The sequence below is a fragment of the Mchenga conophoros genome, linkage group LG7 (genome assembly GCF_057382185.1).
Source record: "Mchenga conophoros isolate Kocher_MC1m ecotype Shallow Benthic linkage group LG7, M_conophoros_male_GT1.1, whole genome shotgun sequence".
Classification (NCBI taxonomy): domain Eukaryota; kingdom Metazoa; phylum Chordata; class Actinopteri; order Cichliformes; family Cichlidae; genus Mchenga; species Mchenga conophoros.
Genome location: NC_140532.1, coordinates 53,195,511 through 53,212,070, shown reverse-complemented (window position 1 = coordinate 53,212,070; position 16,560 = coordinate 53,195,511). Strand labels below are relative to the sequence as shown.

General features: G+C 40.8%; 2 protein-coding genes across 3 annotated transcripts; one reads left to right on the top strand and one right to left on the bottom strand.

Moving 5' to 3' along the window:
- Positions 1-644: 644 nt before the first annotated feature.
- On the bottom strand, positions 645-2,619 carry foxd1 (forkhead box D1). Its single transcript, XM_085280122.1, has one exon. The coding sequence runs from the start codon at positions 2,350-2,352 to the stop codon at positions 1,297-1,299; it is 1,056 nt and encodes a 351-aa protein (XP_085136248.1). The 5' UTR covers positions 2,353-2,619; the 3' UTR covers positions 645-1,296.
- Positions 2,620-10,706: 8,087 nt separating this feature from the next.
- btf3 (basic transcription factor 3) lies at positions 10,707-16,280 on the top strand. Of its 2 annotated transcripts, none has more exons than XM_085280120.1 (6): positions 10,707-10,791; positions 12,443-12,511; positions 12,846-12,959; positions 13,075-13,276; positions 14,797-14,850; positions 15,765-16,280. In XM_085280120.1, exons 2-6 carry the CDS (start codon positions 12,443-12,445, stop codon positions 15,809-15,811), a joined length of 486 nt encoding a protein of 161 aa, XP_085136246.1. In that variant the 5' UTR covers positions 10,707-10,791; the 3' UTR covers positions 15,812-16,280. The 2 variants fall into 2 exon arrangements, with proteins under 2 accessions (XP_085136246.1, XP_085136247.1); XM_085280121.1 differs by having other exon boundaries at positions 10,768-10,854.
- Positions 16,281-16,560: the final 280 nt, after the last annotated feature.

The following is a 16,560-nucleotide window of genomic DNA, read 5'->3' as shown; positions in this document are numbered from 1 at the left end:
AATTACCTGTGTATTTAAAAACAACACAGTCTGCTTGGATCCATGTGTTAGTGGGTTCTTGCGTGTGGGGCAAATAAAGTTGCATTAAGACTGTCAAACACTGAAAACGGTGAGTGGATTAAAGGTGATTCTAACCTCCGAAACATCGTGAGCGCTGTTGACTTCAGGAGCAACATTTCATTTTTCTCTCGGGTCTAATACGAGCAGATAATGAAATTCTGGATGAGTAGTGTTTGCTCAAGAGCCCAGGCCGCCTGTCGACACCAGCACCGGGATAATCGCTGAGCTGAAGCAGGCAGAAATACAGCCCCTGTCTCACCCCTACGACACACTCCTGTCCGCTCACTGTAATTACGAGGATGAGTGTGAAAGAGGTCAGATGGACACGCAGGCCCTGTGTGCGCATGTTCCGAAGGGCACAGCAATGACTTTAGAGTGCAGTCAGATTTAATGCATTTGTAAATATTATCTGACTGGCACGCACATGTGTGTGTGTGTTATAAAGAGTTGTGTGTGTTTCTTAAAGCCATTCAGTGGTTACTATATTTGGATCATACAGTTATAGTTAACACATCCGCAGTGTAAAGACACAACAACATCAGCAACACGTCTGTTTCAACAGTAACCGCCAAGAAAGCTCAACATCAATTCATAAATTTATTTCCAAACAAATTGCTTTTTTTCTTCTTTTTTTGCAAAACGAAATTTATTCTTGTTGGAAAAAAACAAAACAATAAACTGTGTAAAAATATCACACTTGAATTACACAATACTTGCCAAAAATGTACAAGGTTTAATTACTGAAATAAACACTGCATATTATTATAAATGTATGACTTTGCTCTGCGTTTCTCTTTAATACAAACATCAAATCAAAACCTTCAAAAAAGGTCGCTTTGATTGGCTGATAGAAAACATTGATGTGTTTGACACAAATACATTATAAGCCTGTTTCAGACACGTGATCGTTTGTAACCTGTCCGTTATCCTGAGACGCCTTTATACAGTGACTGAAAACGAATCACTTCATGGTAGGGAAAAAAAAAAGGCTGGAAAGTTAAATTCGTGGTCGAAAGTCTGATTCACACCGAAATAAACAAACAAAAATAATGAACATAAATATATCTTCATGAACAGCATGAATATATAGGCACAAATAGTGTTCTGCATGTCCATCATTCAGCTGCGTGCTAGCAAAACAAACATACAAAAATAATCCTACCTTCAAAGAGGGGCGTTTTTGTTTAGGTTGCTGTCTCTTTTTTAAGTGTCTTGAAAAGTTTGGAGTTAAGACATTTAACAGGCGCTAGTGCCGCTGACAACTCTGCTCGGAAAGTTTTCAACCGGATGTAAAACAGCTCCAGGATGTATGGTCTGCGACTGGCTGGTCAGTGCAGGCCCCAGAGAGGACGGTAAGACTGGGACAACGACAGGAGAAGTCCTGGAGGGGCTAAGAGACCCTCCGATGATGCTCTCTATGGAGAAGGGGGACCGCTGCACCGGGGAGCTCGATTTCTGGACCGGTGATGTTGCCTGCACGCCGGCTGAGCCCAGACTGGAGCTGAGCTGGGGATAAAATCTACTTCTGGTTAAGTCCGTGGTAGTGCTGGTGGGCATCAGGGACGGTGCAGGGATAATGGTCCCCGAGTGTGAGTGTGAATGCCTCGGGTGCTGCTGCTGCTGCTGCTGCTGGAAAGCAAAAAGCGCAGAGTGTGCGTGGTAGGACTGGAGCTGGATGCCGTATCCCCCGCAGCCGTACGGTCCGTAGCCATAGGCAGCGGCCGCGGGCAGAAAAGTGTTGTGCTCGCGCAGCAGGTCTTGAGTCTGCTGCCGCTTGAAGCGTTTCCTCCGCCTCAGAAAGCTTCCGTTGTCAAACATATCAGCCGACTCCGGGTCCAAAGTCCAGTAGTTGCCTTTCCCTGGGTTCCCGGGCTCCCTCGGTATCTTAACGAAGCAGTCATTGAGGGATAGGTTGTGCCTGATGGAGTTCTGCCAGGCCGGGAACTTCTCCCTGTAGTACGGGAAGCGGTTGCTGATGAAGTCGCAGATCTCGCTGAGAGTGAGCCTCTTTTTGGGACTCTGAAGAATGGCCATGGTGATTAAGGCGATGTAGGAGTAAGGTGGCTTCACCAGGGTGTTCTTGCCCGCCGGCTTGTAGGTATCCCTTGAAGAGGTGGAGCTGTCCAGGCACGGAGGTGGAGAGCCGGCCAGGAGGATACCGTCGTGCATCTGCGCTACTTCATCCACGTAGGAGCGCGTCTGGCTGTCTCCATCCTCGCCTTCTCCGACCACGTCTATGTCGGTCTCTTCCGAAAGGATGGAGGCATCCGACATCTCTGAGCTCAGAGTCATGGCTCACGCACGGCCGTGCCCCTCCGACGCCAGATGAGGAAGACCGTGAGATGCACAAGCTGTCCCTTTCCTCCCTCTTCAGCAACTCGTATGAGGAGGGGGAGATGAGAGGAGCACGCTTCGCCACCGGTGAGAATTGTCCCTCCGTTTTGTCGCTATTTCCATATGTTTACAGGCTGTTTCCTTTTTCCAAAAAAAAAAATCAACAACTATGAGGAGCGACCCCCGTCGATGGCAGGCTGAGAAACTGTGCTGTGAAACCTGCAAAAGGGCCAAACCTGAATCAAACAAGGGGCGGACCTTCTCGCGGTATTTATACTACTGCTCTGATCACATGGCGAGGAAACGTCAGCACGGCGAATGAAAAGAGAGGAACAAATTCAATCACAAAAAAGGGACTGAAAATGAGCTATGAGTGTTTTTATGGAAAAAAAAAGTTTGGTGTGGCCTGCATCCTTTTTAGTGGCCATTCACGGTGGCCTACACTCCACACATAACTAATCTAAAGCTTTTATTCCACGCAATGTTTTCAACATTTTTTTAAAAAATCTTTAGAAAAGTCTAATCGGTGGTGTGGTCGTTGAAGGATCCGAGAGGATATTTTGACAAGCATTTTTTTTTCTTTGTTGAACTTTGTTAAGTTACCGAATGACATAAATTATTGGAGGCAACATTTGGATTTTTAATTTCCAAACAAACTACGCAGCGATGTATATATAAAATCATAAAGGCGTGAAATACACGCCCCCCACCCACGATATTTACATTTCTTATCAGACAGCCTTTGTCAGAGTCTGCTGCACCATATTCAGGCAGCTCGGTTTGCGTGATCCGGTAGTTATCTAGATTATCCGCGAGCCATTTGCAATGGAAAAGAGTCAGCTGTTAACTCGAATCAGTCACGGGTCACGCATGCAAGGCACAGAAAGAAGGCCGTGCCGTGCGTCAGGAGCACGTTGCACTGTGTGTGTACGTGTATCTGTGCCTGTGTTTGGACATTATTTGGAATTTTCAACATTTTCACTGAATTGCGGCAATTAGGTGTTTTTTTTTAATCAAAATTTATTTTAATGTATTTATTTTTTATACTCTTTATTAGATCAAAATTATCAATCGGCCTGCGTTTTAGGAAGCAGTATAAACACGTGATAAAAATGGTGTCAATAAAGTTAAAATTTTCAGAAGCTGCAGAATTTGTGTAAGCCAATTAAAACCAACAGTAATATATATTATACTTCCAACCTAATTGTTCTCCTTGCAGATACAGTTTGACTCTACCAGCATATAGTTTAGTTTATATTATTTGTTTCTTACTTCGGGGGAGCTGCAGTAAACCAAGTCAAGATGAATATGTCTGGCTTATTAAAATATGAATATCGAAGGACTGTGTTTTACCCGACTTTACCGCCATATGTGACAGTTTACAAGTTGTCACCCTGCCACACTTACCCATTTTTATAGGAAACAACAGCAGACGTGACAAATAACTAAAAACAAAGCGCGCACATTTAACAAAACAGCCTTTTAAATTATTTAGTTAATTTAATTTGATTTTTAAATATTTTTCTAAATTAAAAAAAGGAAGTCATCACTCAGGTTTTAATAAAGGCAGCTGACTTTTAAATGCAATTTCCACTTGGGGTATAAACGTGTGCTTCATTAAGTCTGACAGATGCTTAGGTCCTGTGTAGGACCTCTCGAACCTTTTAGACGTTCCCATTTGTCTAACGCCATCTAGTGGTGAACTTGTTTCACAATTAACAAAACACTACCCGTCTACCTCCTCCAAGGATTCAAGCTCCTTTAACTGTGCAGACAGACAGAAATATGGCGTGTGGCATTTTTTAAATATGGGAAACAACATTTTTGAACAGTTTAGCATCCTCGCATAAAGCTTTAGGTTCCAACCAGCCCGTTTAGATTATTCATTATTTATAATGATTTACTGTCATGGATGGATCAAACTGTATTTCTGATATCTCTGCTTACGCCAGTGATCGTGGTCCTGCTTACCACTTTTGCCACTTTCCTCTTTGAAATGATGTGTACTGTTATTGTACCAACAGATAAAGTTCGCTATGATTAAATGAACTTTTTAAAATTAGAGATTTCAAATAAATTCATCTGTGCTATTTATCGGTGCAAAATAGGCCTATGAGAGGAATTACTGCAACAGCTAAGACTGATGCTTCTAAAACGATTATAGGTTTTAAATGTATGCCCAGTTTACCTACATTAATAACCAATTATCGGTCTGTAACGATCATATTTCTGTTCTCATCAAGAATGATAAGGTAACACTCGAAACATCCAATCTTTCGTATAAGAGAATTCAAAACAAACAAGCAAACACAATCAGTTTCAATGAACTGAAGAGGAATTTGTGTTCATTAAATAATTACATTTTACTCTTTGCATTTTAGTCTTTCATAGCTTATCCCCCAGTTTTGAAACCATATGCGCAGAAGATGATGACTCACGAGTCACCGACATTTGGAAATCCTGAAACTTGACATCAGATGTGACGTTTTATTAGCAAAGTTCCTGGACTCCTTTGACGCTACGAGTTGTTAATTTGTGTGATGAGTTTATGAGTCCTCTTTTTTCTGTAATGTACTCGGAATGTAAGTGACCCAACAGAGTCAAGACGGAAGAGTGGATTCATTAATGGTCGTATCCAACCATCCACTATCATTAAAAAAATAATAATAATAAATAATAATAATAATAATAATAATAATAATAATAATAAATAAATAAATAAATAAATAAATAAATAAATAAATAATTTATTATTATTATTATTATTATTATTATTATTATTATAATAAAATGCATGGGTGGTAAAGCACCTCTAAAGTGTCTTTAAGTTCAACCAAGAAAGCACTTTCAGTAGCTGTTTCAAGGCAACCCTGCCTGCCTCGATCTTGCTCTGATTAAAACTCCTAATGTCACCAAAACGCTCCGTCTGAGTGGAGCATGTGATTAATGTGTATCACATGCAGAAAAGGGCAATGATGTGTTGCCCGGAATGTATGTCTAAGAGCCGTCATAGACAAATAATTAATAAGCTAAAAAAATAAAAATAAAAACACTCAATAAATTGAATTCAAGAGAGAGTTTTTGCCCTGAGAGGACACCTGATAGAATACTTAGTCGAGTCCATTTGCCATATTTTAAGATTAACTGCGGACATTTTATGCTGATGTTTTTGGTTTTGCGCACACTTTCCGTGGAGTCCTGACACAAAATCGTTCGACTTTCCCTCCTGATCAGTCATCAAACCAAATGTGTCGACTTAGTGAAAATTAGTCGACTAAGTGCCTTCATTTGTAAGACTTAGTGGGAAAATATCGATCTCAACGTCTGAGGCTTTGGAAGCGTTACAGTGCGTATGTCTTGATGCATGCCCTATCATCCGGGTAAGGAAATCTCAAAAAGTTGATTCTGTTCATCTGGACGTAGTTCTCAGTGGGAGAAACCTTCAATCACTCATCCAAGTGATTTCTTCAGTCTCGGGAAGTTCGCATAATTTCCCAAGTTTGTGGGGTTTTTCTCTCGCTCTTTCTGTCCCTCTCGGGTCCTGGGACCACTTCAGCGCGACTCTTGTTACAAAATCACGCTTTTTACTTTATATGGTTACACGAGGACAAATGACCAGATGTAGACTCATCTGAAGAATACATGATAAACGTCAGTGGTATATGATCACTACACAGTGATCGTTGTAGTAGATATACAAATATACAAAACAAAACAAGGTGCGAAGTATTATAATAATAATAACGATAATTGGCTTAAAACAGGTGTATAATGTAATTTGTTCATTCTTTGTTTTCGCAGAATATGTTTAGATGAATATGGACACATTCCCCAGTGGCACACTATATGTAACTTTAACTGATTGGTTTGAGTGTTTGCTATTTGTAATAACAGAAAGCATAAATATATTCAAAGAGAAACCCCCAAATTAAGACCAAACAAAAAAGACATAAAACTGAGCTGAAACTAGAACAAAATACAAAGAACAATAACAAATATTAATGAATACCATAAGCATGAAACAATAACAGAAACAAATAAATATTTCCTTGCAATTGACTTGACTTGCTTTGACTTACTGTTCTCTTTTGAAAGCAAGAGTAACTAGCTTTGGCACACAATCTAAGCACCATTAATAGAATGCGATGCAGACATTTGTGAATATGAATGAATACCATGCATATGAAGCAATAACAGAAATGACAAGCAAGACAAGTAAAGGATGACAGACATCGAGAAGACTGAAAGAGACAACATCACATGAAAAACATATAAGAAAGTCGTTAGGAATGTGTTTTTGGAAGGGATTTTAATAAAGTCACCGATTCTGTGAGCCTTGTCTTATTGGGCAGAGCTAAGGCTTCATGTTGGCAAAAACAGGACTTAGATTTACGCTTCACAGTTGGACTGTGAAAGGGTTCATATGGGGGGTCAACATTTTGGCTATGAAGCTTGGAGACTCATTCAAATGTGCTTTAAGTGTTTTTGTTAAAATAAATTGAGTTAAGAAACATTTGTGCCATCCAACAGCTTACATCAGCGAGCCCTTTTCACTCACCTGCTGTCATCTGTACAGCAATGAAAAGAGATGTTGTGACTTTGTCTAATTTGCCCAGTGGAAACATATACATACAGTGGGGCAAAAAAGTATTTAGTCAGCCACCGATTGTGCAAGTTCCCCCACTTAAAATGATGACAGAGGTCAGTAATTTGCACCAGAGGTACACTTCAACTGTGAGAGACAGAATGTGAAAAAAAATCCATGAATCCACATGGTAGGATTTGTAAAGAATTTATTCGTAAATCAGGGTGGAAAATAAGTATTTGGTCAATAACAAAAATACAACTCAATACTTTGTAACATAACCTTTGTTGGCAATAACAGAGGTCAAACGTTTACTATAGGTCTTTACCAGGTTTGCACACACAGTAGCTGGTATTTTGGCCCATTCCTCCATGCAGATCTTCTCGAGAGCAGTGATGTTTTGGGGCTGTCGCCGAGCAACACGGACTTTCAACTCCCGCCACAGATTTTCTATGGGGTTGAGGTCTGGAGACTGGCTAGGCCACTCCAGGACTTTCAAATGCTTCTTACGGAGCCACTCCTTTGTTGCCCGGGCGGTGTGTTTTGGATCATTGTCATGTTGGAAGACCCAGCCTCGTTTCATCTTCAAAGTTCTCACTGATGGAAGGAGGTTTTGGCTCAAAATCTCACCATACATGGCCCCATTCATTCTGTCCTTAACACGGATCAGTCGTCCTGTCCCCTTGGCAGAAAAACAGCCCCATAGCATGATGTTTCCACCCCCATGCTTCACAGTAGGTATGGTGTTCTTGGGATGCAACTCAGTATTCTTCTTCCTCCAAACACGACGAGTTGAGTTTATACCAAAAAGTTCTACTTTGGTTTCATCTGACCACATGACATTCTCCCAATCCTCTGCTGTATCATCCATGTGCTCTCTGGCAAACTTCAGACGGGCCTGGACATGCACTGGCTTCAGCAGCGGAACACGTCTGGCACTGCGGGATTTGATTCCCTGCCGTTGTAGTGTGTTACTGATGGTGACCTTTGTTACTTTGGTCCCAGCTCTCTGCAGGTCATTCACCAGGTCCCCCCGTGTGGTTCTGGGATCTTTGCTCACCGTTCTCATGATCATTTTGACCCCACGGGATGAGATCTTGCGTGGAGCCCCAGATCGAGGGAGTCTTGTATGTCTTCCATTTTCTGATGATTGCTCCCACAGTTGATTTTTTCACACCAAGCTGCTTGCCTCTTGTAGATTCACTCTTCCCAGTCTGGTGCAGGTCTACAATACTTTTCCTGGTGTCCTTCGAAAGCTCTTTGGTCTTGGCCATGGCGGCGTTTGGCGTCTGACTGTTTGAGGCTGTGGACAGGTGTCTTTTATACAGATGATGAGTTCAAACAGGTGCCATTCATACAGGTAACGAGTGGGGGACAGAAAAGCTTCTTACAGAAGACGTTACAGGTCTGTGAGAGCCAGAGATTTTCCATGTTTGAGGTGACCAAATACTTATTTTCCACCCTAATTTACAAATAAATTCTTTACAAATCCTACCATGTGAATTCATGGATTTTTTTTTCACATTCTGTCTCTCACAGTTGAAGTGTACCTCTGGTGCAAATTACTGACGTCTGTCATCATTTTAAGTGGGGGAACTTGCACAATCGGTGGCTGACTAAATACTTTTTTGCCCCACTGTAGAGGGGGACCTAGAAATTAACTTTGTGGGACACCACAGGTAAGCTGCTGCTGGTGAATAGTTGTCCTAAGGTGAGCCAGCAGTTTGTTTCTATAAACCAACTAACTCCAGTATCCTCAATGCCAACCTGGTATTCAGAATGACTTATCTACCATGTCAAAGGCTGCATTTATGCCTTAAAGAATCAAAATTACACCCTTTTCCCTATCATCTGCTAAAAGGACATCAGTGGTTAACCTGAGGACTAAATAGTTTGAATAGTTTCTGTGTTCTAAAGCCTGACTGATATATCACATATTCTATTATAATACATTAAAGTGAATATGAGCTGGATAGGATACACCACTTTTCCAAAATTTTTGCAACATTAAAAAACTAAACTTAAATAATTAAGAATAGATCTATTGAGGCTTGGTTACTTTTATAAACATCAGCCACTTTGAGGAATTTCACCTTCGAGGTTGTAGCTAATCCCAAACCAATTATAATCTTGTGGCTCTAAGTAGGATTTGGATATAATCCCTCATCTTTTTCGGTTCATTACAAAGACCTGAAAACAGAAAATAACCTAATTATAAGACATACTTCAGCAAGCAATCAGCTCACTTTACAGGCTATCCCATTTCACATTGTTCAGGGTTGGGGTGCAGTGGTTAGCACTGTCACCTCAAAGCAAGAAGGTGCTGGGTTTGAACTGCCTGGTTAGCTGGGGACTTTCCTTGTGCTGTTTGCATATTCTGCTTCTGCCTTTGTGTATCATCGCACAATTAAAAGACATCCTTGGAGTGCTTGGTAAATAAATTGGTGATTTAAGCTGACTGTCGGTTTAGATTTAAGAGTGTAATAATCTGTCTATCTCTATAAATCAGCAATCAGTCCCGATTACTTTCACACAGTTAGCTGAGTTGGGATGGCATGCTTGTTACCTGATAGTGTTAGTCTAATCGGACTATTCATTTGTTTTAAGCATTGCCACATTGTGGTCATGTTTAAAAATGTATCTATTAGTACAAACCCCTTTGAGATATCTCATTTTCATTGCAATCCAAGTGCATACAGTTGTTCAACTACCATAGCAACTACTTAAGAGATGACAGAATAAATAATAAACTTTCATTCATTAGTAATCTAGCATAGAGACAGACATCAGGAAATCCATAACAAAAGCTAGCCAAAGTTTCCAACAATAAATAAACAGTATGGTGTGATGATCACCAAATATAATTGCATATAATCCGCAGGTATAAAAATAAGATATAAGCAGAAAGAGCAAGCAAAACTGACATGTGTGTTGATAGAAGGAGCTCTCAATCTTTCTCAAATTAGAGTCATTCTTAAACATGCAGATAATGAAACAAAGTTTTCATGGGACTCTGTGAAAAAGAGTCCCATAAAAGCACACCCTATTATTCAGTAGCTTGTAGAACCACCTTTAGCAGCAATAACGTGAAGTAATTGCTTTCTGAATGACTCTCAGTCTTTCAAATCATTGTGAAGGAATTTTGCCCCCCTCTCCATTACAGCGTTGCTTCAGTTCATTGAAGTTTGCAGGCATTCATTTATGCACAGCTCTCTTAAGGTTCCTCCTACAAGCATTTCAATTGGGTTAGGGTTTGGACTTCGGCTCAAGCATAGCAACACCTTAATTCTTTTCTTTCTCAGCCATTCTGCTGTAGATTTGCTGGTGTGCTTTGCTGCAAGGTGCCCAAGCCCTGTAGTTGGAAAAAAACCCAAAAACAAATAGTCACCCCTCCACCATCATGCTCGACAGTTTGTATAATGTGTTTGTGCTGATATGTTGTGTTGTGTGGCTGCATCTCTTTAAAGGACCTTATTCCAGAAGACTTGTTTGTTGCAAACCTGGAATTATATCAAAATTATCCCACTTTTCTATGGCATAAAATAGCCTGTGTAGTTACAAAATGATTCTGTATTGTCTAAGAGGCTTTAGGCCTTAAACTCTCATAAATAACAAATCCCTAAATTTACCCTAATAAAGAACTTTCAGGCATGGTTGGCAATCTGCAAGAATCTCGAAAGTGTTGCCTGGAAAGCAAACCTCAGGGCAGGAAACCCAACTCGAGCTAGTTCGCTCTTCTTCTACTACGTCACTTCCTCCCTCCTCTCTCGCTTCCATCTTGCTCCCCGCATGTGTTTGCTGTTAGTTTACAGGTCAGTCAGGAGCTTTAAATACCTTCTTCTCTCCTCTTTTTTCCACTGATCTGACGGCAAGAGGTAAACGAAAGCCTTTTCTGACTAGATGGCTGAAATCTGCCGCGGTGTGAAGCTAACCGTACTGACGGGGTTGTGAGAGGCTGTGACTGACAGGCCGATAATTTCCCCAGTTAGCTTAGAAGCTAGCAGAAGTTAGCCTGCAAGTTCTGGCACAAAAGCTAAACCACACCTCATTTCGGTTCAGTGTTCATCAGCTAAACCAGACCTGCTGTTAGCGGTGGTGCTTTCGCCTCAATTTATTTGAGCAACAATAACTTAATATTGGTCTACCTTCGGTAGTTCACACTACAGGGAAAAGGCGTTTGCTAATTAACCTGTGAAGCGAGCAGCGCTTGCTGTGACGCTCACGGCTCCTTTCTGGCTTTTTAAAATGTCTGCTTGCTGTTTTTAATATCTTATTTTACCGCCCATTACCACAGCCACACCCGCCTTACTTTTGTTTGTTTGTTTGTTTTCATCTAATTTCCTCACAGGGATATCTTGCCCAGCATTGTTGTTGTGAATTTTCGCGGCACAGTATGTTTTTTTTTTTTTTTGTGAGTCATTAGCCAAATTGTATAGTGGGGGGGAAAAAAACGAAGTTATGGTCACGTGGTTAATTAGAGGCCATCAGCAGGTGTGAACGTAATCAACAGAACCCGTATTTAATATGACAGTTTCTTAATACGCAAATTTGTGCTTTTTAAACACAAATGGATGCGTGTACGCAGCTCGGTTTATTAAACATTTAAGTTTACAAAGGCATACAAAAAACAAACAAAACAGAGAAAATAGCTGGAAATGCCAGAGTGGCCTTATTAAATGAAAAATAAGAACAAATACAAACCAAATATTTTGTTTTGTAGATTATTTAGAATAACACCACTGTGTGTGTGTTTGACCTCCTGTAATTCACGTGGTCACATACACAGGAGTTTGTAAGTCAGGGTTGTCAAACTCCAGGCCTCGCTGTCCTGGAGGTTTTATATATCACTCTGGGTCAACACACCTGAATTAGTTCATTACCAGGCCTGTGTAGAACCTTAAGACATGTTGAGGAGGTAATTTGGCCGTTTAGATCAGCTGTTTTGGATCATGGACGCATCTAAAACCTCCAGGACACCGGCCCTCAAGGCCTGGAGTTCCACACCCCTGTTGTAAGTGCTTGGTTAGCTTTTGTCATGTAGGTAAGACGGCCTCTGATCAACACATGGAAGGACCAAAAATACAGTCTGTGTGAGCCAGTCAGTGACTGCACTAGCTAGAGTTAATTTCTAAACAGCAGACTGGGAAGTGACTGTATTTTGCCAGCTGGCTTTTATTAAATCTGGTCAAATGTTAAGACAAAAATGTTTCAAGTCGGTGTCCAGCCAGATAACGCTCTGCCTTAATAATGGGGCAAACCATTATTAATCTTTTTACTGGTGTAGATGAGTATAAAGGTGTCATTTTAACTGCACTGCTGACTCAGGGTGCTGCTTTCTTATCTGCATGTTGCACTTTATTTTGGTGCCTCCTTTGGGGTGGATTAACTTGTTTTGCTTACTTAGTTTTCAGATAATTACATTTACATACTGACATAATAATATGCAACTTTCCTGCCTTTCAGATGAAAGAAGCAATAATGAATCAAGAAAAACTTGCAAAGTTACAAGCACAAGTCCGCATCGGTGGAAAGGTAATGCACGCAAAGTGAATCTGGCATTACATGAAAATGGGTAGATTTTTTATTGCAAAGCATTTTCTGAGTGTAAATCTGCTGCTGTCTTTTTTTCCCTTTAAATGTGAATCTAGGGACATGAAACCTGAGCTCAAGCAGCTGAATTTTCTATAGTTAGTTTCTATGACAACCAACAGTTTGATCTATAGTTTTGTTGCATGGCAGCAGTAATTTTAGGCAGCGTTGCGTACAGTATATAAATAGAATAAAAACATCCTCCCTCATTTGAGCATAAAACATCACTCAGGTTATGTTGACTAAGAAACATGTTTGTGCGAATGCCCACATTCAGGGAACAGCTCGCAGAAAGAAGAAGGTGGTCCACAGAACAGCAACCGCAGATGACAAGAAGCTACAGTTCTCCTTAAAGAAACTCGGTGTGAACAACATCTCCGGCATTGAGGAGGTGGGGCATAAATCACTCTTGAGTTATTCCTTTGCTTGTGATTTTTCTTACATGCACCAGTACAGATTGTCATTTTTATCACTAAGAATGGGAAATCTGTTTTGATCGGTTCCAGGTCAACATGTTTACAAATCAAGGAACAGTCATCCATTTCAACAATCCCAAAGTGCAGGCCTCCCTCGCAGCCAACACCTTCACCATCACCGGCCACGCTGAGACCAAACAGCTGACTGAGATGCTGCCAGGCATCTTGAACCAGCTGGGAGCAGACAGCTTGACGAGCCTCAGGAGACTCGCCGAGGCTCTGCCCAAGCAAGGTCGGTAGCCTCAAGTTATAATGTAGCGTGTGGTTGACCACACTTTATACTCTGAGCATGTTTAGTCAGACTTTTAGCGGTTTTCAGATATCCACTTGTTTCTGTTAATCTGACACATTTTATGGTATCAGCTTCATGTCTGCTTGCACAGCTATTTTTTTGTAAGAGTCAACGTTTCTAATGCATAGAAACTGTCAGCCAACCTACAGTAAATCAAAGAAATAGAGGAAGAATCCTTACTAGCAGTCAGACGCTGAGTCAGTCGTCAACGTCTGACTGCTTGTAAGCTGTCAATCATACAGTGTGGTTAGATCTGATGGTACTGTACTTTAACCCCAGAACAATAATTTACAGTTTTTAACACCACCACTTACATCTGGTGACACCAGTATACCAAATAAAACATACCTCCCATCAAATTAAATACAACAATACTTAGCAAACTAAAGTCTGAATGCATATCTGAGATTACAGGTTCACGTCTCTCCTGCAGCTTGTACTGCAGTTTCAGGTCTGTTGCAGAGTGAAAATGCAATAGTTCTAAAATCTGACTGCAGTGAAGACCACATCAGTGACAACAGAATAAGAAGACTAGCTGTGAATGTTTTTAATCTGTGTTTTGACAGAGTTTCCACAGCAGGCGAAGCTTTTTTTGTTGCTGCTAGCTGCTCCTAGAAGTCCTGTATGATTTTTTTTTTTTTTTTTTTTTTTTTTTTTTAAACCTGCTGCAGCAGACGGCAACGCAATCCATCCATTAGTCAATTGAGATTTCCTTATATTTACATATTGCACAACAACAGTAATTTAATTTATTTGTAATATCATAGAACATGAAGACAGGATAGATCAGGGTAACTACATGCAACTACAAGTACATGTGTACTTCAGACTGATGAGCTGTTACAGCTGTGGGATTGATTCACTGCATCTAATTAAATTCATCCATCCATTCTCTTCCGCTTATCCTTATCAGGGTTACGCGGGGGGCTGGAGGCCATCCCAGCTGTTATAGGGCGAGAGGCAGGGAAGACCCTAGGCGGGTTGATACTCTTATCACAGGGCTAACGGAGAGACAGACAACTGTTCTCATTCAAATTCACACCTATGGGCAAATTAAACTCATCCAATAATCTAACCCAAATAATTTCATGTCTTTGGACTGTGGGAGGAAGCCAGAGTACCTGGAGAGAACACACAGAGCTCCACATAGAACAACCCCGGCCAGATGGTGGATTCAAATTTAGAACCTTCTTGCTGTGAAGCAGCAGTGCTCTGTTTAAGTAACTTTTAAAATGTAATCTGCAAGAGAGAAAACCCACGGCCTCATGCGTTATATTTTGCTTGTACCATATTGAACTAGCACGGTGGATAGTTTGGTCCGTGTCCTGGTAAAGTCTCAGTGAAGCCATGAAGAATGCCATCAGTGTGATGGAGTGATGAAGCCAGCTGTGTCTGAAAAAGGCTTTGGTTTAGTTTGTGGCTACTCTAAGGCTTCTCACAGATCTGTTCTCTTCTTACAGCTGCAGATGGAAAAGCGCCAATTGCTGCAGTAGAAGAAGAAGATGATGTTCCAGGTGAGCAATTTTCATATGTTGAATCAAAGTGTCTGAGCAGTTTGCTCCACCACTCAGAATCAAAGACCATCCCGACATTTCTCGAGAAAAATCTGTTTGCCTCACATTACAGATTTTTTTGCGGTTCTGTTTGGAAATCCTGCTTTACACTTGTCATTTATTGCTGCGGGATTTTTCTTCTTTTTTCTGTTAGCTAAAAAAAGAAAAAAATCATGGTGGGTTTGCTTTTCTTTCTGGCTCATAAAAAGGGGTCATGTGAAGGGGACTCATCAGTTACTTTTGACAATGGTGCAGTGCTGGGTTTTGTTTGAATCTCATGTTCTTTGTTTATAGGATTGTAAGATTCAGTTTGCTTTTCTTTGTGAAGAAAATGGACCGAGCACATGAGGTTGCCATTACAATAATCTCAGCTTTTTTTTTTTTCTCTCACTAACGTAACAAACGATTACATATGTACTCAGCAGTTGAAGCCCGATGGCTCAGGGGTTAACATCCATTGCCATCACATTGTTTTTGGAGTTAAGGATTTCTTTTTGTTCTCTCACTGAAGGAACATGTTTGCTCAGACCTTTTGAATTGTTTCCATTTGAACCCCCGACCCTCTGAGCTTTGAGTTGGATAGGTGGGTTTCTCACATTTCACGGGGTAATTGGAGCCAACTTTTTGATGCCCTTTGCTGTCATTTTTACAGCTGCTTTCAGTAGTTATAAGGGCCTCATATGTCGAGCACATTGCCGTCTGTGTGTAGGAGTGGGAGAGATGAGCAAAGAATTGCATTACACCAAGTATCCTGTTTCACATAAACACACACTTCCTGAATTGTTCTCCAGCACCTTTGAGTCACTTGTGCAGATGGGATACGCATTTACTTTCTTCCCCAATCAATCAATTTAATGTCTAATCTTTTGTTTCAGATCTGGTGGAGAATTTCGATGAAGCATCCAAAGATGAGGCCAACTAGAGGGGCTGGGACTCCAGAGTGTTGAAACTTGACAGGACCATGTGGGGCACAAGATGTTGTAATGTCCTTTTTCAAGGGGTGGAAAATGTAACAGTTAAAGTACCTGACAAGATGGAAAAACACGTCAAATTCTTTTTGGCTTGTGAGCATTCTGTAACATGTGCAACACCTGAAAGTACTTGCATACTCTTAAGTGAATTATTTTTGAGTAACTTTTTTTTAGAATAGTACTCTGTATTAAATCTCGAGTAGCAGTATTTCCGTGTGTCACCTCCTCTTTGCCACCAGACTTCCTTAATGCTTGTGCTGTGTGGTCAGAGTGAGAGAGTGTTTGTAAAAATGTGGTGTTAAAGGCTCACGTTGTCCTTCTGTTTCCTCCATGTTACTGACCCCCTGAATCTGTGGCCTCCCTAAAAACACCATATCTGGAATAAACCTTTGCTACTGTCAATAAATAGCTAAAAATTCAGTTTTTGTTTTTTGTGTTCTTGGTCAAGTACAGTTCTACAATTGAAACACTGCAACTGCTCTTCTGTAGCCATTCCCAAACTCTCTGTGAATGGTACTCGTGGTCTTTGATCAGTGGTTGTTGATCAATGGTCATGAGAATTTGCATAATTATGATTAAGGAACTGACCTCCCAGCCCATTGTTCCTTCACTGGGCTGGTTTCAGTCATTATGCAAATGTACTGTTTATAAGATTGGGGAAACCTGCAGTCAGCTGAGACTGAAGAAGTCACTTGGATGA